This window comes from Equus caballus, chromosome 11 (assembly GCF_041296265.1).
Source record: "Equus caballus isolate H_3958 breed thoroughbred chromosome 11, TB-T2T, whole genome shotgun sequence".
Taxonomy (NCBI): Eukaryota; Metazoa; Chordata; class Mammalia; order Perissodactyla; family Equidae; genus Equus; species Equus caballus.
In genome coordinates, this window is record NC_091694.1 from 32097605 (window position 1) to 32119985 (window position 22381).

Below are 22381 nucleotides of genomic sequence, written 5' to 3' on the forward strand. Positions count from 1 at the left end.
GCTCTCTGTCCTGGTGAGACGTTTAGATTCTCCCTCCCCTCTGTGGGTGTCAGAGACGTGAGGCAGAACCCTGGGGGATGGCTGCTCCAGCTCCCGTGTAGCGGAGGCCTGGGACCCGCACCTGCGGGGGAGGCAGCAAGGGTAGGCATGGTCTTGAAGGAAGCAATGTATTATGGGGCTTTGCTTTTCCCCTGAAGGAGTCAGCCAGCCTTTCCCAGACCTGGAGTACAGATGAGAATATATTGGGGTGCTTGGGGGTATCTATGTGCAGAGGACAGCTGGGGTTTCTAGAGAAGGCATTAGGAATGGAGTTTTGTCCTCTTGGATTCCCTACAGGGGGAGGAGGCTCGGTAGGGAGCTGGGGTTTCACTCCCTGTTGGCTAGGTTGCTTATCTGCCTAGACCCGGCAGCCTGGGCAGCAGAGGGAGCGAAGATGTGGCCCTGGGCGGGTGGCGTTCTGAAACCAATGAGGAGGGCAGCGTCAGGGTGCGTGTGGGGTTCGAGCTGGCCTTTGCCTTAGACTGAGTTTTGGGGTGGGGAAAGTCGTGTGGGGGCAGGTTAGGAGGCATTTGGGGTACTTCAAGCCATGCCCTGGGTGGGACAGATCCTGGGCCAGCGATAGAAGCCCTGACTCTTATCCAGTTTGCCCGTGGCCACAGGCAGGTCACCCCATGTCTCCCATAAACCAAGGGTTTGGGCGAGATGGTCCCTGAGGTCTGTGCACCTCCCTGATTGTACAGGTGAGGGAAGAGGGGGGAGGCAGGTACAGTAGCGGAACTTCCAGATGGACCAGTGTGAGTGTGGGGACCACCCCAAATGTGTCCCCTGGGGCTGGGCAGTTTCCCCCTCAGGGTGGGGCCCTCAGCAAGCATCCTCGGCTGCCCTAAGGGAGCCCCCCCCCCCCACCGCTTCTCTACAGCTGATGGCGGCTTTGGGGGCCATGGACCTCTCAGTGCAGGACAGCAGGCCCCTGGACCAGATCAGCCAGCACTGGGCCAGGCATGGTCCAGAGTTCACTCCATCTGCTCCTCCAGTATATTCCCTCCCTTTACTGATGGGGACCCCGAGGCCCAGAGAGGGAGAAATCCCTGTTTGAGGGGTCATAACCAGCAAGGGGCAGGGCCAGGATTTGGACCCAGGTGGTCTGGGTCTTAATTGCCACACTCCACCATCTCTCTAGCATCCATCTGTCCAGTACCATCACACTAGCCATGTATAGCCACTGCACTTTAGATTTAAATTAATTAAAATTAAGTAAAATGAAGAATTCAGTCCCTCAGTCCCAGTAGCCTGAGGTTGCAGTTACTCAGAAGCTACGTGTGGTTAGTGGCGACAGTCAGTGCAGAGCACAGAACATTTCCATCACCACAGAAAGTTCTGTTGGATGGCGCTGCTCTGGAACATAAAGGAAAGGATGTGTTACGGTGGGGGTTGCGTGGTCCACACACATACATGCATGCGTGCACTGCCACTCCTGGGGAGCCCTGGTGTGTCACTGTCCCTGTTCCCCGTTCCTTGCCTGTCCTGTTCAGCACAGAAACTGGTGGCAATTTGGGGGAAGCCTTTCCTCTCCCTCCCTCCCCTGGCTTCCTCCCCAGGGGAAGAGAAGATACACAGGCTCACACTTCTCAGCTCGTTGAGAGCATGGCGCTGCTCTGTGTGCTTGGGCCAACCTGCTTCCCTTCATAATCAGGTTGCCATTGCCCCCTCAGTGCAGCACTAGTCCCAGGTGGGGAGGGTTGGGGGATCGTAACGTGGGATAATTTGGGGGTGACAAAGTGGACTCCATGCCCTGTCTCATCTGAGAGCCTGTCCTCGGGGCCCCGTGACCTCACTCGGGAAACATCTAGTAGAACGCTGTCTCAGGGACCTGCATCCTTGGGTCTGCCCTGGGCAGACAGAGATGCAAGAATGACCAAGCGAGGCTAGGTGGAATGAGATGGGGTCTCGGCTACCCAGCCCTTCACCATAAGCCAGGCCTTTGGGAATGGAGCAGGGGGGCAAAGGGACGTGGGAGGGGCTTGGAGTGACCGTGCCCAGGGCCCAGCTGTTTACCACTGTCACCAGCTCCCACAGCTCGGCGCAATCAGCTGGGTTGGAATGGGACAGAAATCAGGCATGAAAATGTGCAGACCGAGGCTCCCTGACCTTTGGGACTAAGCTGTTCTGTTCTCTCAACCGTCAAACTCCCATTTCCCCATCCTTCCCACTCACCCCTGGAAGCCTCCTGTTAGTCCTCGCTGATGGCCAGAAAGAGGCCATCAGTGGCCACAAGAATAAGGCCGCCTGCTCTCAGGGAGGGTCAGGGTGTAGAGTGGCCCTGGGCCGGGAAGGGGTGCTCTAATGGTTGGACCTAGCCACCGCCGCCCCTGGATGAGGAGCCAGGCTACTTTCAGAGCCCATCGCTGACCCAGCCCCTGGAGGAGCTGCCTCCTGTGGAGGACAGCCACGTCTGCTGTCCAGGCACCTCCTCGAGCAGCCCAGTTGTTCTAGACCAGAAAGCCTGGGTCGCCCCTGTGGTTTTCCAGACAAGAGCTCATGGAGTGGTGGCTCAAGAACCACACTTGACCCCTCCTGGAGCCTGGGCCTCAGGAGCAGGACCCCTGGGTCAGGGAAGCTCTAGAATGTTCTGAGATCCATCTCTTGCTTCCTGCCTGTAAAGATGTTTCTAGTGGATCTGGCCGAGGGGGCCGGGGTGCAGAGGGGCAACCCAGAGGAGGAGCAGGCCAACTCTCTGCCCTCTCCTCATCCCTGTCAGCCTGATTCTGTTGACCCCTCCCCAGGCATCCTGTGAGTCAGTGACATCAGCACAGCTGTCAACATCACCACCAAACTGTCCTAATATTTTTTCTTTGTGGTCTTTCTTTTCTGTGTCCTCACTGTGTGCCCGCTTCACCCACCTCCCGTCCCTCTTATGATGTGTGTGGATCCCGTACCCCTCCCCACCCCTTTCTGAATCCGTCCTATTGGGGCAACACGAGGTAGCCAGCTAAGAGAAATGAAAGGACACCTGGGCCCTCGAGAGCTGCTAAGGTCCTTCATCCTGTGTGTTGTCACTCACATACGCGTGCATCCTGGGTCGCCTGTCAGGACAGCGCAACCTGACCCTTTACGAAGGGTTCTCCTTTCACCTGAATCGGCCCTTTCTATGAATACCCATCTCATTGGGTTGGGTGTCCAGGGTCCCTCTCAGTGGGGCCTCATTTAACCTGTGTGACCTGGGGTTGCCACAGACGTTCCTGGGCCACACAGGTGTTAAGCAATGCCTGCCCCTGCCCACCGTTAGGATTCTATAGAATAAATGAGGTGCTCCAAGAAAGGGGGCCGGACTCCTCTGGATAATTATTAGAGTGGGGAGTAGTTCTTTTCTAGAAAGGTTGAGTGGGGACCAACCACTGTGGAAATGGCTCCTCCTTCCCACATCCCAGACCACTAGGGTTCGATTTATTACCATGCTGATCAGTGGTCTCCCGTTTCCTCTCTTTTTCCCCCTCTGGACTCTCATTTCAGTTTCATGTGTTAATTTCTGTTCTTATTTCACTTTGCAGACTATTTGCCGATTTCACAAGACATAATTTTTATCAACTAGCTCTTAAGAGAGGCATAACAAATTGGGGTTTGCTACCATTACTAGAGAGAGGACACAGTCCCGACCGGGGCCACCCCAGCTGCTGTCAGTGCCCACTGACACTGTCCTAGGCTGCCTGTTTGAACGAATGTTCTTTTTCTCATTTGTAATTCTTGGAAAAGACTCATGTCCTCATTGCTTCACTCAGTTTTTTGTTTTTTTTTCTTAATGTCATTCTCCAGTCCCTTCCCATTTTGCTCTGTGTGCACCCTGTGAACATCCCCCGCCCACCCCACCTGCCACCCCCCCTGAATGTAACAGGGCCGGAGGGGAACTTCTCACAAACTTTGTAGAGCCTCCTCGAGGGAACCCAGGAAGAAGCGTCAAATTACTTGAAATAATGACCAGACGGGGTTGTTGGGACATTTCAAGGGGTGAGCCTTTAAGTTCTGGTGGCCCATAGGGGTTGGGGATATGTGACTTGGAGCACCTTTGTCCTGTTCTGGACAGTACCAAAAGTGAACGCATACACAGAGACTGTGCTATAAATACTAACGTGAAAAACTTAATCTGGAAGAAAAACTATGTAAATATTACCTGGTTGTCTTTGTTTTGCGGGGGCTAGTCCCTCAGTGGCGGTTGCCAAAATAATAAGCACAGCTGTCTTTGAGAAGGGACAGTGGAGTCACCGGGCACTGCCACATCTCTGGCACTGTGGACACTGATCCACACCCTGCCCCCTCCTTCTGTCCCCAGCACCCACACCCCCACCTCCCTGCCCACGCTGGCCTTGCATTCCCTGCTGGCATCAGGGAGCTCTTGGCCCGCTGGGGTAGGAGGGGATGGAACACAGAGGGTCCATCCTGCTCCGGTTGGCACCCCTTCTGGTCACCCCCTGAGAGCTCTCTTCTCCTGCAATCTTGACCCCCATACTCTCCATCTGAGATACCCCACTCCCCTGGATTGCTGAAGTACCGCTCAGTTGGAGTCTGCTTTGTTGACGCTCCTAGTTTGTGAGAAGTGACCCGCGTGCTCCATCGGATGCCTTTGATGTGAGCGGGTCCATCCATTGGACTGTCAGTGTCCTTGAGACCCAGCCTGTGCAGTTTTGCTCATCTCATTAAAGATGCTTGATGTAATAATTGGTTAGTTTCCTTTTATTTTCCCGCAGGCTTTTTCATGAGTGCTATTTTTTTAAATCTGTATGGCTTTTTTTCCCCCGCCTTGATTCTGTTCTGCTCCGAATTGCTTTGCTTTGGTGAACTTGTCCTGGTATGCTTGCCTCACAGACGTTTCAGCCATTGTGAATTTTCTTCATCTCTGTAAATAGTTCATCTGTGCTTCTCCCTAATGACGTTTTATTTTTTCCCCCTGTAAGCAACTGAGGTAGAAAAATAAATTGTTTACCACGGACATGCTGTGTGCTGCCGTCTCTTAGCCTGACAGTGTCCTGATCTCGCTCCAGGGGAGGTGAATGCTCTAAATAGCTGGTACCAGTGACAGCCTAGTGCGGCTTCTGAAAGCATGCGAACTCCCCCTGGCTGCTGCCTGTCCCCAGCCCTCCCTGCTTCATCGTGCCCCCTGCACTTGCTCGAGGTGGTCCTGTCCTTGAGCAGAGTGGCAGGGCATCTGCATGCAGCAGCTGCACCGGTCGCGCCCTTGCCCCTCCTCTGCCATCACTGCTGCCCTCAAGTGAAAATGCCACCGAACATCTGGACCCCTCACATCTGAGCACCAGGTGTGTGAGAGCCCGTGCACGTGCTTCTGCACACCAGCCTCCACGTGGTTTGCACGACGTGGCTTGCTTTCCTAACTCCTCTAAACAGGGCAGGATGGAGGAGCTGCCTGCGTTGCTGGACTTGGTGAAGGTAGAAGACCTCATTTCCAGCTCCCATTTGGCCACACAGTAGCCATGTGACCTTGAGCAAGTGACTTAGGCCTCTAAGCCCTGTGGATAATAGTAGTGCCTAGTCAGTTAGGTTGTTAGGATTAAGTAGGATGATGTGTACATGTGAATGTGCCTTGAAAATTGGTAAATGCTGTACAACTGGAAGTTGTAGAAATAGCGGGATTTGATGTTCCTGTTACATCATTCTCCAGAGTTGTTTTCTCCTCCTTGTCACCCGCACTGAAGCTGCCTGCTGGTGCATCTGCTTATCAGTGAAAAGAATGATCTAGGATCCCCAAATGAAGCCAGAGAGTTGATGGGACTCCTTGCCCACCCTCACACCCCATCCTTCCTCTTCCCTCCCTCCCTGTTTACTGATCACCAGGCACTGGATTAGGTACCAGTTATCTGGATATGAATAAGACTCGCTCCCTCAAGATGCTCATAGTCCAGCTGAGGGTGACAGAACCAACAGTCAGACCCACCACTCATCATGGGACAGGTGCTTAGCGAGAGAGAGGGAATCGCTCTCAGCTGTGAGGGGACAAAGGCGGGCTGCTTGTCTTACCTGGGGGCCAGTCAAGAATGGCTCCCTAAAGAAGACGACACCAGAACTGAGTCTCGCAAAGTTAAATAGAATTAGCTAGGTAAAGAAGAGAAGGAAGTATTTCCCAGGCAGAGAAATGCACACTTAGACACTGAATCAGGTAGTTTTAAGAAAGAAAGAAAATACAACAGTAAGTAAGAAAACACAAAATAATAATGGCCTAAACAAAATAAGAATTTGTTTCTCTCACCCATGTAAAAGAAGCCTGGATATGACTCTGTAGTATTAGGGGTCTGGGTTTCTTCTGTCTTCTTGTTCTATCCTCTTCAACATGAGACTCCACTTCCTAGTCTAAGAAGGCTGCTCAAGCTCCAGCCATTAGATACTCATCCCGGAAGAGCACATCTCTTCCATTTAATAACACTTCTTAGAAGTCACGCTTAACACCCTGCTTAGATCACCCTAAGGTCAGACCTTAGTCACATTTCCTGTTTTAGCTGCAAAGGAACCTCAGAAATGTCTTTATTCCAGGTAATGCTGTGCCCAGCTAAAAACGGGGGATTATTGTACTAAGGAAGAAGAGTGGAATAGATACTGGGGGACACTTAGCAACCTCTGCCACAAACCTGAGAGGAAGCATTGCAGGTCCCAGGATTATGAGCAGTTCAGTGTTTGGGGAGCTTGCCAGCAGCATCTTGGGTGGGAGAGACAAGGCTAAAGAGGGAGGCCCGGCTGAGTCAGGTTTGGGAAGTCAGATTTGATCCCCAAAGCACATGAAAAGCCCTTAGAGGATTTTGGGTAGAGGAGTGATGTGGCCGGATTTCCAAAGTGAGTCAGAAGGGGTGCTTGGAGAGGTGGGGGCCAGTGAAGAAACTAGAGGGATGGGTTGAGAAGGATGTTCCCTTCGGTCTGCACCCCCACCTCCTCTCCTCTCCTCCTCACCCTCTCTTGGCTCCATTCCTCTCCCCCTGCCTCCGGCTGACTGGTGGCCCTTTGGGGGTCTTTCGGCACTGCCCATACACAGGGTTCATACGGCCCCAACTGCCAGAAAGTTTCTGGGCTGAAGTCTTGGCTACTGAGTTGTCCTCAGATCCGAGCGCTTGGGGCAGCCCGGAGAGCCAGGGGTCCCAGGGCTCAGTGCTTACACCTCCCTGTTAGGACACCGTTTGGGTGCGAACAGGTGGGCAGCACAGGTCCCAGGCCAGGAGACCCTGGGACTCTCATTCTGGAAATGCCAGTTTGTGCTCCTGCCTCTTCAGTGACCAAAAGCAGGTTTCATCTCAGGTGCTGACGTTGACTGATGGGTCCTGGCTTCCTGGACCACTGACTTAAGACTGGTTTTGAGGCCAGGCTATAGCTCAGCAGAAAGGGGACTGTGGTTGACTAGCGATGACTATCAAGGCCGGTACTGCTGCTGGATCGAGGACTCCCGCCGGCTCCCCCCACGTTTTGCCTTCCGTATTCCAGTCTAACGGTGGTGCTTGGGTACCAGGTGATTTTCCCTCCATCTAAGAGATGACCATCCTTTTTTACAAGGAGGGACGGGGCGTGGTCTGAGGAGAGGCCCCATAGGGCAGGGATAGCCTGCTCCCTCTGCAGGAGAAGCCATAGGGACTGCTGCAGGGTAAGCTTGGTCAAATCTCTCTGGTCTTGGAGCAAAGATGAAAGCTTGGTGGTCTGTCTCTCCTGAGGGCCGGCTTGACTGTGGAAAGCAGAGTGAAAGGAACCTGAGTTCTCGAGAGGGGAAGGAGTTTGCCTTATAGGGTGACTAGGAAAAGCAACCTTGGCCTGGGGAAGCTTCCTGAACCAGCTCACGCCCATCTGTCAGCTCTGTGCAGTTTACGACATTTTGTAAAGTGTTCGGAAATGCTGATAGCTGCCACGCCAAAGGCCCAGGATCCTGCCTGGATGGGTAACCTGGGCCACCGTGGGGAGCGACTCCAGGGCCCTGTGGCCACCTGCTCCTCCAGCCCACCCAAGTAGCAGAGACCCCTGTGGTCGGCCTCCACTCAGGAGAGGCGAGACTTGGACTTGCACCCCTGCGTTCTGGTCTCTCTGGAGTTCTGCTTTTTCTGGCCTGGTTCTCGGAGGGAGAGGAGCCTCGCTCCCCAGCCCCTGCACCCTTGTCAAGGGCGGCAATCCAGGGCCGCTGCAATAGTCCTGGAACCAGTGGCTTAGGATGACCCCTCCTTTGGGTGTAAATTTAAATGCCAGGACTGTTTCCTCCTGCTGAAGTTGGTCAGGGCTCTTTCCTCATTCCTCTGCCCTAGAAATGCCCTCACGGGGAACCCTGGTGGACCCCCAACATGGTAGACCCTTAGGCTCTGCCAGCGCTGCCTGTCTCTTTCCTTCCAGTTGGGTTCCAGAATGGAGCCCACCCAGTGAGCGACGGCTGGTTCCTCACTAGTAGGGGAGCTGATCTTGAAATGCCACGTTAGGGTGGTTGGCTTCCCAGGTACATTGACATAACCACGGGCCCATCCCCCCAGGCACCCATAGCTGGGTGTTTCAGCACTTTAAACAGAATCACCCCCTTGCAAAGGAAAGCCGCTCCCGACACAGCAGCCCTGCACATCTGCTTCATCCCCAGCCCTCTAGGCTGCACCTCCCTTCAGCCCTGAGCTTCTCTCTAGGGATTACTCCTTCCCAGATGGGGTCCACAGCTGGATTTCAGATCACAAGCTAGCTCCTCCTGCAGTCAGCCCACTCTGTGCCACCGGGCCCAGTGTGCGCTGGGGGCTTATCCTCTCATTTGAATATGAAAGGCAAGCTAGTTAGGAAGGTATATCTGCTGCTTTAAAAGGGAACGGGAAAGCACGGTTGAGCAGCACACCCCAGATCCCGGGTGAGGATGGTCAGGGCTGTGGATGGGCCGTGCTGCCGTGCTCCTGCCTCCGCCTGGAAAATCAGGAGCTGACGCTATTCCCAGATGAAAGGAGAGCACGGTGCCTAATAGGCACTTAATAAATGTTCACGGAAATGAGTTGGAGGAATCTGAATTGACAGGAATTGCGGGTTTCACTTTCGATCAGTTTTCCGTGCCTCTTGACACTCCTCTGCATAAATAAAGGGAAATATGACTAAAATGAGTGCTCAGCTCTGCCCTCCTTACTGCCCCTCTTCCCTGTGCTAAAGCCCAGAGCTCTGGGTTCTCAGGCAGGAAGTCACGAGACTGAATTCCTGCCCCCGGCTTGCTGGGAGAGTAAGGCTACCTCTGGGCCTCAGTTTCCCCATCTGTCAAATGGGGCTGTTGATCCTTGTCCAGTCCCCCTTCCTCACAGGTTGTTGAGAGGGTCCCTGGGGCCAAGCATGATTCAGTGCTTTGGAAGGGGGTGGTGTCTTGTCCAAGGAGGAGGCCCTTTGGGGAGCAGAGGGCCCAGCCAGCTCCGTCAGGGGTGCAGTGAGGGAGGTGTGGGCGCGGCTTCACTCCTCGTTCTCCGTGGGCTGAGTACGGTTCCCGCCAGCTCCGATCTCCACCAGCAGTGCTGTCCTTGCTCTCCCATTGCGCATTCTAGGTCCCTGTGCCACCAGCTTCATGAAGTCCCCGGTAAGCCTGCCAGCAGGAACGTGATCACCTTTCTTCAGGCCCTTTGGTTTTAATTTCCATCAGCAAAAGCATGTGAAAGGCCACAGCTTAAAAAACAAAACAACAATAATAAAAACATAAATTACTTACAGGGTATGAAATTATAGGCAGACGGCAGTGCCAGGCCTGAGGGATGGGCACTCGTGTCCTCCAACACAGCCAAGGACAAACGAGAAGGCAAAAGTGTGGCCCCACTCCCTCCTCCTCCCTGGGCTGAGGAGCTGGAGCCGAGTCCCACCCCAAGACGCTTTCCCTGAGTCCAGGGCATCTTGGATCCCGTGCCCGCAAGAGACCTCAACCAATGGGGTCACCGCCTCCGCTTCCTGTCCCCTCAGTCAAGGGGGCAAGAGTGCATTCTCTGCAGAGTGCTGGAAAGGGTCATCAGGACCTGCCTCAGGCTGGGTCCTCCCAGGGCACAGGATGCTGAGCAAGTGAGCAAGGAGGTCAGCGCCTGCACGGGCATCCCACGTATAGCCAGGTGTGTTTTTATAAGGTCTGACTGGTGTGCAAAGTGAGTGCAGGGGATGGAGTCGCTGACTCTGCCTGGAAAGCTTTGTGGAAGGAGTGACATCTGAATTGGGTTTTGAAATAGAAGTTCACCAGGTAGCTGATGAAGAAAGTGTATTCCACGTCAAGGGACCGGCAGGTGTAAAGGCACTAAAATTTACAAGTCTTCTCTCCCTTGCATTCCTGCCTCCACTGATTCTCTGGCCCTCATCTGGGCAGATGCTGTCCCATTACTTGGGCCAGGTCAGCTGGACAGTAGACTTTGGCATTGGGAAACCAACGCTTCTTCTCAGACCCAGGGAATCCCAGGCAGACACTTTGTGGACCAGGGATGCTGACTCACCCTTGCCGTAGGAGGCCATCCCCTGTTGGGGCCTTTCTGGATACTGCTGAGCTGGCCCAGTGGGCTCTGGGTCTCTGCTCCTTCATGGTGGCGAGGCTGGCACAGACACACTCACTCATAGAGGGAGATGAATGCACAGCCTGCTTTTCCCCTGGTATAGGCCCTGCTGCTCTGTTGTGAGTCTGGGGGTGTTTTGCTGGCCCCTGGACACCTCTGGTTTGCAGGGGAGTGTCCGGGGCCAGCCCTGCAGCTTTCTTAGTGGTACCTGCTTCGGACCTCTCCAGGCCTTCTTCATCTGACCTCTGGTACCAGCCTTGAACTTGCTAGGATTCAGGTAAGGCTGGGAGCAAGAAGAGGCACCTGCTCCCCCTTCCCCTCGCGTCTGTCCATCCCCCCTCCGCCCATCCATTCTTTACACATGGAGCACGTAGTTATTAAGCACCTGCTGTGTCATAGGCCCTGCCCTAGATGCTGGGAACACAGTGGTGAGCCAGAGAAACATGCCCCTGCCTTTATAGGGCACCTGTTGGAGGCAGAGGAACAAACAGGATTCCACTTGGATGGAGGGACCCAGAAAGACTCCACTAGCTGGACCCTTTCTGGAGGAGCTGGGAGGAACTGGATGAGCCTGAGGGCAAGAGGGCAGCAGACACCAGCCCGGCACAATCACCCAGGCTTGGGATCCACGTCCACACCTGTAGTCACCACTTCATGGGGCCGTGGCCACCCCAGCCAGGCCCTCCCTGAGCCCCCGTGAGCCCCTTGCCCCCTGTTGTCACATTACCCACCAAAGTTAGACCTTGCACTTCAGATAAAATGTACCCTTATCACTCACAAGCAAATTATAAATGTTATCTACTAAAGCCCTTTGGATGTGAAATGTCATGTAAATTAATAGGATTTTAGAATAGGAAGGCACCAAAGGGAGTTCTCAGCTCCATTTCTGTTATTACCTTGGGCAATAATAATAAAAATAGAAATAAAAGTTATTATTCTACTTACTGAGCGCTTACTGAGCGCCAGATACCGTGCAGAGCGCCTGGTGCTGTCATCTCATTGAATTCACAGCAGTCCTACAAGGAGGCGGCTTTAACACGCTCACAGAGGGGCAGAGTGAGGCCCAGAGGGAAGTTATGTCACTAGTCTTGGGTCACACAACCAGTAAGTGTGGGAGATGGGATTTTTACCACCTTGCTTTAACCACGTCGTGTGCTGGTTCCTTTGACCTCTCTGCACCCAGAGTCCGTCATCCCTTACATGGGACTGGCAGTGTCTTCCTTATGGGTTGAGGTGAGGGTGCATTGAGATGACGCAGGAAAGCTTCTTGGCCATGGAAAGCGCTCCAGAGCCAGCTGCTGCTATCATCATCAGTGTGGTGATGATTTCCTCCTCACCTAGGCCAACCTCCTTTATTTATAGGCGAGGAAGCAAAAGCACACAGAAGGTTCTACCACTCACCCCGTCAACTAGGGCTGGTATGCAGTGGTACGGTCCACTGGCTGTTAAAAATTTTAAATATTTTGCTACTATCTGGTAAATAGCCAATGGTCCAGATCCCTCAGAGCACCTCCCCAGCCACCCTGGGATCTCCCCTGAGACTCCCTGACCATCCCATGGTCCACCGCTCGAGGATGCCCGGTACAGCAGTGGTCCTTCATTCAGCGCTGAAACATCTTATCTCAGGAGACAGAAAGCGGTGGAGTCTACATTTTACATTTAGGGGAGGGCGCTTGAGATCACTGATGTTAGTTTACTCACTGAGCTAGCGATGGGGCCGAGATCGGGCTTTGAGTCTTTCAGCAAAGTCTTGGGTGCTCCAGACTTGAGCATTTCCTGTCCTGGTCCCCAGAGGTGGATGCCATAGGGCTGGTGTTTGGAATCATGCTGGGCAGAGCCATTGTAAAGGCCCATCCAGAATGAAGCTGGGAGGAAAGCCGGCATGTGAGGAGACCCAAGGAGCATTTAGGCTGTTTAGATTTAAATGGTTCAGCAAGAGACCCTATGGGGTGGAAGCAAAATGTTGACTCTTTCTCTGGCCATTCAGCATCTGAAATTTTGGGGACAGGAAGAAGTGTAAAAAGCCTCCTGAACAGAGCTCTGGAAGTTATCCATGGTTAGACCAGTGGTTTTTCCTGACACCTGTGTCACCCTGGCGGTAGGTAGGACAGTGTCTCAAAAGCAGAAATGGCAGTTTTGGCGGGGGGGGGGGGTGTGGGAGGGTGCAGAAGGAGAAACTCTCGAAATAGTTTGCTGATGTCTCTTTAGAAACTGCGGTCTGGAAGCCCTTCACCCTGAATATCTTGGTCTTGGTCTCAGAGACACAGGTAGATATTCGTCCCGTGGGCGAGCGGGCATGCCTGAGCCATGCAGGGCTGCAAACTGCTGGCACGGGGCCGCGAGGGCCGGCAGCGAGGGCTGGTTTTGGAATGAACCCCCTGTGGCCGTTCTCACCCTGGAGGTCTTGATGGGAGAGAGAATGGTCCTGGCCAGAGCGTCCTCGTAGGGCCAGGAGCCAGTGCCAGGGCACTGTGATGTGTCAGCCAGGCCTGATGCTGGCCCTCTGGCTAGCACTGCAGAGAAACCTTGCCTCATCCCCAGGTTCCTATGGTCCAGCCAAGGAAGAAAGAAGCTGGAACTCTCTAGGGTCCCTGCCCCCAACTTGGTGGGTAGTAAGTGAAAAGAATGTTGAGGGAACCTGTGTCTTGGTTGTGTGTCCCAGGACCCAGCTGGGTAATTTTTCACTGAAGTGAATTGTAGTGGTGAGAGCTTTGGGGGCTAAGTCAAGATCATAGCCACAGGAACACCTCCGTTCCCTTTCCTTTTGTTTCCTTGATCTTGGAGAAAATAATTAGTTGGAATGGCCACCCCATCCATCCCACTGTGCCTGCGGACTAATCTTCTGATTGCTGTCTGCATCTTCAAGCCGGATTTGAAGTAGCCACACCCAGGTGTTGAGCTCAGCCTTGAGAAGAGTTGAAAGCAGAGATGAGCCAGGGGCCTGGCTCCCAGCTAGGTGGGTCCAAGGCAGATCTCCCTTCACCCTGACAGTGAACCCCAGCTCCCTTTTAGTCCAAGGCCCAGCGTATCACTAGCCAGTTTTCTCTCCTTCCCAGGCGTTTGGTTTGTGTGCAGACTGGTCCTGCAGTCACGCAGATGGAACCCCTGTTCCCTTCAGGAGCTAGTGACTGTACGCTCCCTGAGGGCAGGCTCTGTGTGTGGAGTTCACGGCTATGATCCCAGCGCCGGGCATGTGGTAGGAGCTCAGCAAATATTTATTGGGAAGGCAGGACTGAGGAAGGGTCTGGAATTAGAGAGTTCCCTGCAGAGGTTTGAGGTCAGTGAGGGTAGCGTGGGCTCCAGCTCTCTGTCGGAAGGGATTAAATGGTTCAGAGGTAGAAGAACCCAGGGAGAAGGCAGACAGAGCGTTCTGCCTCCTGCCTCCTGGAAGAGCCCCAGGACCTGAGCAAGCAGAGCAGAGCCTAAAGCTGTGTTCTCAACTTTGGCATCCCCTGGGGAGCTTTGAAAGTTTCCATTGTCTGGGCTGTACCTAGACAGAACAGTCATGTGTGTCACTTAATGACAGGGATACGTTCTGAGAAACGCGTCATTAGGCAGTTTCGTCATTGAGTGAACATTATAGAGTGTACTTACACGCTGGATGGTATAGCCTACTACACAGCTAGGCTGTATGGTACTAATCTTAGGGGACGAGCATCCATCATTGACCAAAATGTCGTTACTTGGCACTTGATTGTATTTCAGAACCTCTGGGGGTAGGGCCCAGGCATCAGTATTTTTCTAAGCTCCCCAGGGGACTCCAGTGTGCAGCCTGCATTGAGAATGATGCCTCCGGAAGAGGGAGGCTGGGGGAATTGCTGTGGAATGCCAGCTGTGAGCCTAGAGCTGCTACAGGTAGATGAAAGTCCCCACTCCAGAGGGCCCATGGGCACATCTGAGCACCTGCTGCTCTCGTTCCTCAGCCCTCGACTCCATGCTCTGAGCTGGAGCCCGGTCGGGCTTGAGACCAGGGGCAACTCCCTAGCTGCAGAATCATTCCCAAAGGAGAAGGGCAGAAGCTGCAAAGTGTCAAGGGGGTGAGTGGGGGGTGGCAGACCTCCTCCTGGTCTTTGGGGCACGGTGGCGGCAGGCACTCTGTTTTGCTCCCTGAGCACCTCCAAGTTAGAAGGAATTGGCAGGCAAATGCACATCCACTCCCCTCGGGGCACCCTGGGTCTGCGCTTGTCTCTCCTGGGAATTTTCTCGTTGTTTCCAAAGGATGCTCCCTGACTTCCTGTTTTATGCTTCCCCTGTCCCTTTCCCCGGAGCAGAGACTCTCTGGCAACAGAGCCTTATAGAAGCTCACCAAGGGTCAGTATGGCAACACACCTTCCCTCGTCTCCATTGAAACGTCTGATGAGTTACATAGATTTTAAAAATTAAGCTAAACAGCAATTGCATTAAAAGTTATTTGGGGCAGTTTTTGTGCCTTCCCTCTGCTGTGAGTACCAACACCCTTGGGGCTCATGACCCCAGAGCCTGTCACCTCCCTTTGGCAACGAGGATAATCCAGGCCCAGGCGCAGGCTGTGGCCCCCTCACCAGGCAGGCCTGGCCTTCTCATTTGGCCCCTTTGCCTTCCTCTCCGGAGGGACATTAGCCAGGTTCCAAGTGACTGTCGTTTTCCTGGCAGAGGGCAAGGGGTTTCCAGCCCATACTCTCTCTAGCACCCCTGCCCCCAGCAGAAGCTCCCAGCCCTGTCCTTTGTCCAGGGGCCTCTGTGGGAATGATGCTATTGGTATCCTCGGGGAATGTCAGCCTTGCTCCTAAAAAGGCTTGTGTAAATCAGATTCCTATTTTGAATGCCAGAGACTTGGGGTTTTTCAAACAGACGTGGATCAGCTTCCTTCAAAGCACTGTTTTACTGTGTCTCTTTGGTTATCAACTGTCCCTCCCCTTCAGGCCCTCTGTTTTGAACCCCTGGGTCCTCCCACTCCAAAAATGCATCAGCCTCATTTTTTCCCCCTCACTCCCTTGTAAGCCGCCACTCTCTCCCTGTCCAGAAGACATAGATGCCCAGAAGAAAAAGCTATGGATTTTCTGTAAAAGCACTAGCCCTGTCACACCAGGCAGGCCTGCCAGGAGGTGGAGAGAGTCCTGGGCCAGCCAGATGACAGATGGTGGCATTTCTAAACTCTTTTAGGACACGTTTCCTACATTCTGGGTGACAGTTTCTCCTTTTGGATGCTTATTTTTTAGTGTTTGATTCAGTAAAGCAATGTTGGGTTTAGCCAAGAATGTTGGACCATCATGGAAATTGCTGGTGGGGGCGATGCAGGCGTGCTGGGCAAGGAGTGGAGAGTGCTTTAAACAAGCACAACAGAGGGAAAACGGTCTTTCCTAATGGACCATTCGGGATGGTAATGCACATTACAAAGAGTGTTTTGTAAAGATTCCCCTCAAAATCACAGCCTGTTGGAGCCATAAGGAACCGCAGAATTCTCTCATCTCTTCTTTTTGTGAGAGGCACAGAGGGGCCCACTGACTCATCCAAGGTCACAGAAATAAGTGGTGACTGAGCCAGCACCGTGTCCCAGACAGTGCACTCCCGGGCCAGCATCTGCTCATCCTGGGAAGGAGAAAGGACGCAGAGAAGGAGGCGCGGGACATAATACCCTGCAGCAGACAAGACTGCAGTGCCCTTCAGTGTCTGCTAAAAGCTAAGGACACCCCAAGGTTTCCTCTAAATCAGGGGTTCTCTGCCTCCAGCATGCATCGGAATCATCTGCAAGGCCTTTCAAAGATAGAGACGTGGGCCCCCACCTGACTCTGTAGTGTGTTGTTGCTTAAACTCCCCCAAGCCAGGATCGAGACCCACTGGTCTGGATGGAGACCCTGCAGTGGATCTCACAGGAGGTGATCCCAAGAATGAGATCCACCACCATGTTCTCAGGAGGGCCTTTCTTTCCTCAAGGTATTGGGTGACAGGCTGTACAGATGTGCGCTGCAATTTCACTTTTTAAAAATTCTGAAAGCCTTTAAACCGAAGGTTCGAGCCCTGGGCTGCACACTGGGCCCACCTGGGAAGCGTTTAAGGGCCCCACTGTCCAGACTGCACCCCAGACTGGATAAATCAGAATCTCCAGGGGGGGGACCCAGGCCTCAGCATTTGTTGAAGCTCCCCCGGTGGTTCCAGTGGGCAACCAGCGGTGAGGGTCAGTGCGTTAGGGCAGGGCGCTCCCATTGGCCATAGCCTGGCGCCCTCTGCTGGGTCGACTGTGCTCCTGGCCCACTCCTCTGGGCATTTGAGTGTGCTGCCCCCGGGGGTGGAGGATCGTGGGTGTGGAGAGACAGCGAAAGTGCAGGCGGCACTGCCTCCCAGCTGCAGGGTGCCAGAGCGGTGGCTCCAGCACTGGCTCTCACGCCACATCAGAGCATCCTGACCATCGCCAGCTGATGCTCCACAACAATCTTCTGTGGGGCAGACTCTGGGCTGGGTCCTAAGTGGAACATGTGACTTAGTCCTGCCCTAGAAAAATTTGTCATCCAGCAAGAAAAATAAGACGTGCATGTAAAAATAATTGCTTAGATAAGGCAGAAACTAGTCAATGCCACAAAAGCAGTAAAAAGTAGGTGTGGTGTCATATAATTCTCAAAAAGGAAAAGTGCCATTGACTTCTAATTTGCAATAAAGTCTCACAGCCCCGAAAAGTCCAAAAAAGCATCTCATTCACTGTCAGTGGGATGGCGACAGCTTTTGTTTAGATGAGTTACTAACCCCAGAAAGTGTTAGTGCCAACCCCAGTGGCACTGCTTTCCAGGGACGGAAGGCCTGGGGTGTGTTGTCCTCTTACTCAGGAAGACAGGCTTAGGTCAGGTCAGAGGTGACGGACTTCCGAGATCATCTGGTCTGACATGGAGAGGAGCTGTTTACCCCTGGCCCAGAAAAGGGAAGCACTGTGCCCAAGTTACACAGCAAGGCAGGGGCGGCCAGGGCTGGAGGCCGGGCTTTGACACCAAGCCCAGTGGGCTGAGGAGCTCCGGACGAGCGAGATTGGGTCTTTGGGTCTGGTGGCTATTAAACTGTGGCAGTTCCTACCTGCCCATGCCTGGAATTCCACCATTAGTGCTTCATTCTTCTGTGCCCCGGCGTCCTCGCTCTGAATGCAGAGGTCTCTAACAGGAAGAGCACACCACATCCTTAATACAATTCCCAGGTAGGTCACCTGTCGCTCTCAGGCCCAGAGATTTTATCTCAAAATGGTTTTCTCCTTTCTGCTGGATTTACTACCAAGAAGTGGGAAGTATTAGAAGGCTGGGGTCGTGTCTGCCCGCGAGGCCAAGTAGTTGTTAGAGCTGAACAGAATGCATGTTCTAATTTGAGCTATGGAAATTTAGCTCACTAAAATGACACCGTGAAGTGGGGGCGTTAGGAAGGATTACAAACCACTGTTATCAGGAATTCAGACTCCCTGTGTGCTGACGACCATCTAACCGTGTAGCCCACCATGGAGAAAGTGGCACAGCCCTGTGCGGGGGAGAGTCAAAAGGCAGGGCTACTGGCTGGACGGAGACCTGATAGGCCTCATCAGCATGACAGCTAACACCCATTTAAGCTTACTCCCTGGCAGGCATTCGTCTAAGCACTTTGCATATATTAATCCCACACGAATACCGTCCGTCCGTGGTTGTCTTTACAGATGGAGACATTAAGGCACAGACAGATTAAGTAACTTTTCCAAAGTCACAGAGCTAGTAAGTGCCTCAGGTAGGATTTAAACCCACACAGACTCCAGGTCTGTATGCTTAGCTATTGTGCTAACCTTCTCACAAGGAGAAGCCTGGTTGCCCCCTGCATGCGTTGGCCAGGCAGGCTGTGTCAAGGAGGGACCCCTTCTCCACATTCCCAGCAGCACGGGGAGGGTGTCCTCTCCCACTCTGGGCAGTGGGTGCTAGGGCAGCCATGGGCGCTCATGACCCAGGGGGCTCTGCCACAGCTGTGTTTGAGCCTCAGCCCCAGCGAGAAGCCCTGAGCCCTCCCAGAGCTTCTGCCTAATCCCCCTCGGTCTTCCCGTGAACACCCCCTGCCTGGGCAGTTCTCTCCTTGGCATCCCAGACCTCCTGTCCCTTCCAAAATAAGATAAGAGAGGTTCCCCAAGGAGGCAGCCTGCCACAGGTGACCCCTGGCTCCTCAGGGCCTGGAGAGAAGTGCTGAAAACAGGACCAGGAGCCTGCAAGGCTTCTCCTCCCTGCACTTGCAGCTCCTCCAGTTCCTGCCCCAAGAAGGCTCCTTGTCACCATGGTCTGCATACTGGAGCCTCTTGGTCTTCAGGTCTCTCCTGCTGTCCTGAAGACAGGCTGCTCTCCATCAGGACAGCTTTAGGCCAGGGTCATGATGCTTCTCTGGCCTCTGACAGCCTCACCCAGGCCACCCCCAACAAACACACAGACATGCACACGCACGTGCGCTTTTCCTGGATCTGTGCGTGCCCATCCCCCACAAGCCCAGACACCAACGAGAGCCTGTTGTCCCTGGAAATAGCATCGGGGGTTTATCCACCAGGTCATCTGGAGAACGTATTTGGGGTGACTCGTGAGGCTGGACAGCCTAACAGGACAGGAGCGGGTGGCAGGGAACTGGGGAAGTGGGCCAAGAGGGTAGGCCTGTGCAGGATGCTAGTGCGGCGCAGCCTCCTCCCCTCCTGGAGATTCCCAAGGAGGCGAGGGTGGGTTGTGGGGGCCGTGGCCCTGGTGTCTCGGATGCAGTGTGGGGGTGGCAACCATGGAGCTATGCCGTGAGGGCTGTCAGCTGGCCCATGCCTTGTGAGGGGCAGACTGGGTGGCTCTCCTCCCCCGGCCCCTCTTCTCACACCTGTCACTCTGCTTGGCCCCGTTTTGATGGTTGAGATTAAATTCCAGTCCTTAGCAGTGTTTGATGCTCAGTCTCCAGCAGGAGCCTTTATCTAAGATTAAGGATAATGGATTTCCTTTCTTGGATAAGTTTTTTTTCTTTCTCTTTCTCTTGGACTTTTTGTCCAAAATGTGCTCAACTCCAGAAAATAGACCTTTTGTTAAAAATCTTTTTATTGACTAAACTTCCCTCCCCCAGTTCTATCTCCCTACCTTTCCCACCATGCACCTTTTTGTGCTTCCAAGGAAACCTTCTGTTTCAAGTACAGGGTGAGAGAGTACAAAAGAATAACTTGACCTCGCTTTCCTCCTCGCCCACTTGCAGCTCCTTCAGGTGCCCTGAGCCCTGCTCTGGGCCTGCAGCCGGAGGCTAGTGTACTGAGCCTGGGACAGGGAGAAATAACTTGACTTCTTCCTTATTTTCCTTCAGCACTTTGCGCCAGCACCACATCTTCAGAAATCTAGATCCTGCCTGGAAGAAATGGGGAGAGGACTTGGTGGGGAAGTCCCTTCCTTGGTCTCCGGCAGGGTCCATTGCCCCCTCCGGGGGGGAGGGAACAGCCTCCAGGCGTGCGCTGGGAGACCCATCCCAGCAGCCAGGGAAGACCGTGTACATTTATTTCACCTGGATCTTTCTTTTTCCCCCTTCAACAGCCCTATTACCATATTTAAATGCAAGTATGTCTCTTTTCATTGGCATTTTAAGTAGCTTAGCCTGACCTTTTTAGAATAGCTTGTTCCCTTTTGAACTTCTCCTCGCCACCTCCTCCCCAGTAGTTCCGTGTAGCTAGGACAATAGTCTTAGAGTTTAGTGAGCTTCTAGTTCGCTGTGTTTGGGGATGGCTCTCTCTGTCCTTTCTTTCCTCCTCCGCTCCCTGCCCACCACGGTGCCTGAGTCCCCCCTCTGTCCTGTAGCATTTCCTTATTTGGAAGGCTCGATGGCTAAAGCTGAGCAGCTCTGTTGGGCTGTTTGTTGTTTGCTGCTGGCTTCTGGCACATCATTTAAAACCACAGTCATTGGAAATGGGTCTTGGGATCAGGTCTCCCAGTGTCTGGCCGAATGGCAGAGGGAGGTCGTTTCACGTGCGTGGGAGAGTGTCTGTGTGTGTGTGTGTCCCAGTGCGTGGCTGTGTGTGCACATGCTAGTGGCCAAGAAAAGTCCAGAGGAGGGGACTCGCCTACCTCTTCCTTCACCTGGACATTCTGCAGCCACCTTGGGTCACCTTGTCCTTCTGACTTTTAGTCCCATAGCTGGGACAGCCTTGCTGCCATGTGCCTTATTGGACAGCACAAGCCTTGATCAGGAAGTTTTTAGATAGCACAAGGGCTGGATCAAGACCCTTAGGAGACCTTCACTGCCGGCTTGAGCGGGACAATGGAGCTCAGGCAGAGGAGGCAGAGCTGAATGCCCCTGATTGTGCCTCAGGAAGTTGAAACGCTGAGAGAGATCAAAGCAAGCCACAGGGCTCCCCCACGTAGGTCCCACATGCCCTCCCACAGCTGGCTTCACGCGGATGCAGTCAGCGGGCCCTGCAGAATGCTTCGCCCTTAGGCCTGGGGCTATGACACTGCTGACGTGAAGTTTGGACAAAGTCTGGGGTTAGGGTGGTCAAGCAAACCTGCAGAGCCTTCGGGGAATGGCAGGAGTTAAGCCGTCACCTGGCCAAGGTGCCTGTTCTGTTAAGAGGCCGTCCCAAGGGCCTCCTGCCTGTGGCGCAGGGCTGCCCACTCCGCCAGGATCCCTGCAGGCGAGCCAGCCGTTCTTGGTCCTGCTCTGGACAGGCGCTGGGGAATCACGGGGTGTCAGTGCAGGGTGCAGGTGCATCAGGGAGCTCGCCCTGGTTCTCCAGGGACGTTCCTCCTAATCCTCTGGAATTATCTTGATGTGCCTTCTAGAAGTAGTTTCCGGGGTGACAAATGTGTGAGAATCAAACACACCTAAAGATGCTGTGCCTTCCAGGAGTCTGAGAGCCACTGACCTGTGTCCCTCCCAAAGCTGCCCGGTGGGGATGCCTTTCCACTCCTGTCTTTTTGTGGAGGGGTAGGGGGAGTGAGGCTGGTGAGACAGGTCTGTCCGTGGCCCTTTCCAGGGTCCCTCCTTGACTCCAGCTTCTCTCTCTCTCTGCCAGGCTTCCCAGCAGCGGCATACGGACCAGTGGCGGCAGCAGCGGTGGCGGCAGCAAGAGGATCAGGTAGGAAGGTGTACGGGACAGGCGGCTCCCAGGCATGCCCCAGTGTGCAGGGGAAGGTAAAGGCCCTGTTGGATCTGTGTGGCTGCGTCTGTCCACTCCTCTCACCACAGCCCGGAGAGGGGGGCAGGAAGGCACGGGCGATGCCCTGCCACCCAGGGCAGCTCCCAGGGGGGTCAGTCCCAGGACCACAAACCAAACAGATTGTTATTCCCTCATTGAAAAAAGAAACATGAATTTCTTTTTGACTTTGGTTGGCCCCTTCACCTGATGGCCGGCTTCAGGGCGCCTGTGGTCATTTCCCTCCTTGGCTTGGGCTGGTTAACCGGCCTCCCTCCCTCGGGTCTCTGAGCCAGCCAGAGAAGGTCTCGACTGTGAGAGGGAAGCTCAGAACCCATCCACGCACTACCGCCCTCGGAGCATCCAGCCCTCTCGGTTCCTGCTGCACCTGGCAGGTCGGCTTGCCGATCGGCTAAACCCCCAGAGCTTGTGAAGGCCAGAAGTGGGGCCAACCCTGACCTCAGTGGAGGGAGCTGCTGCCTCCCAAAACCCCTATTGCATCCCAGACACTCTCTTCTTAGCAAAGAGCAGAGCATTCCTGGGCTCCAGCCACCAAGGGAATCGGGATGTTCTGTCCCATGAGGTGGCCCCTGTCGTTTGGTTTCCAAATCCAACCTTTTAGGAGGTCTGGAACCCCTCCAGGGAGGTGGGAACACTTTCCCAGCAGCACTATGGGGTCAGGCTGGCACTGGGGCCTTCTGTCCCTCTCCTGCAGATGCTCACAGGCTTCCTAACAAGGAGGGCTTCTGCTGTGTGCTGGGCTCCCCTCACCCCCTGGCCAGGAGAG

The 22381-nt window shown here is 54.0% G+C and overlaps 1 protein-coding gene across 23 annotated transcripts in view; it reads left to right on the forward strand.

Annotated features, from left to right (window-relative positions):
- MSI2 (musashi RNA binding protein 2) overlaps nucleotides 1-22381 on the forward strand; it is a 386429-nt gene that overhangs the window by 336171 nt on the left and 27877 nt on the right. For 11 of the 23 annotated variants that reach the window (XR_002811539.2, XM_023652851.2, XM_023652841.2 and 8 more), the window contains exons 11-12: nucleotides 20000-20023; nucleotides 21475-21537. Coding sequence is in view for 21 of the 23 variants with exons in the window: in XM_023652851.2 (XP_023508619.1) it covers nucleotides 20000-20023; nucleotides 21475-21537 (87 nt within the window). In the remaining 2 variants the exon portion in view is untranslated. Of the gene's footprint in view, nucleotides 1-3548; nucleotides 4982-19999; nucleotides 20024-21474; nucleotides 21538-22381 lie in introns of those variants that run through there. The other 12 variants (XR_002811540.2, XM_023652848.2, XM_023652846.2 and 9 more) reach the window with 2 other exon arrangements.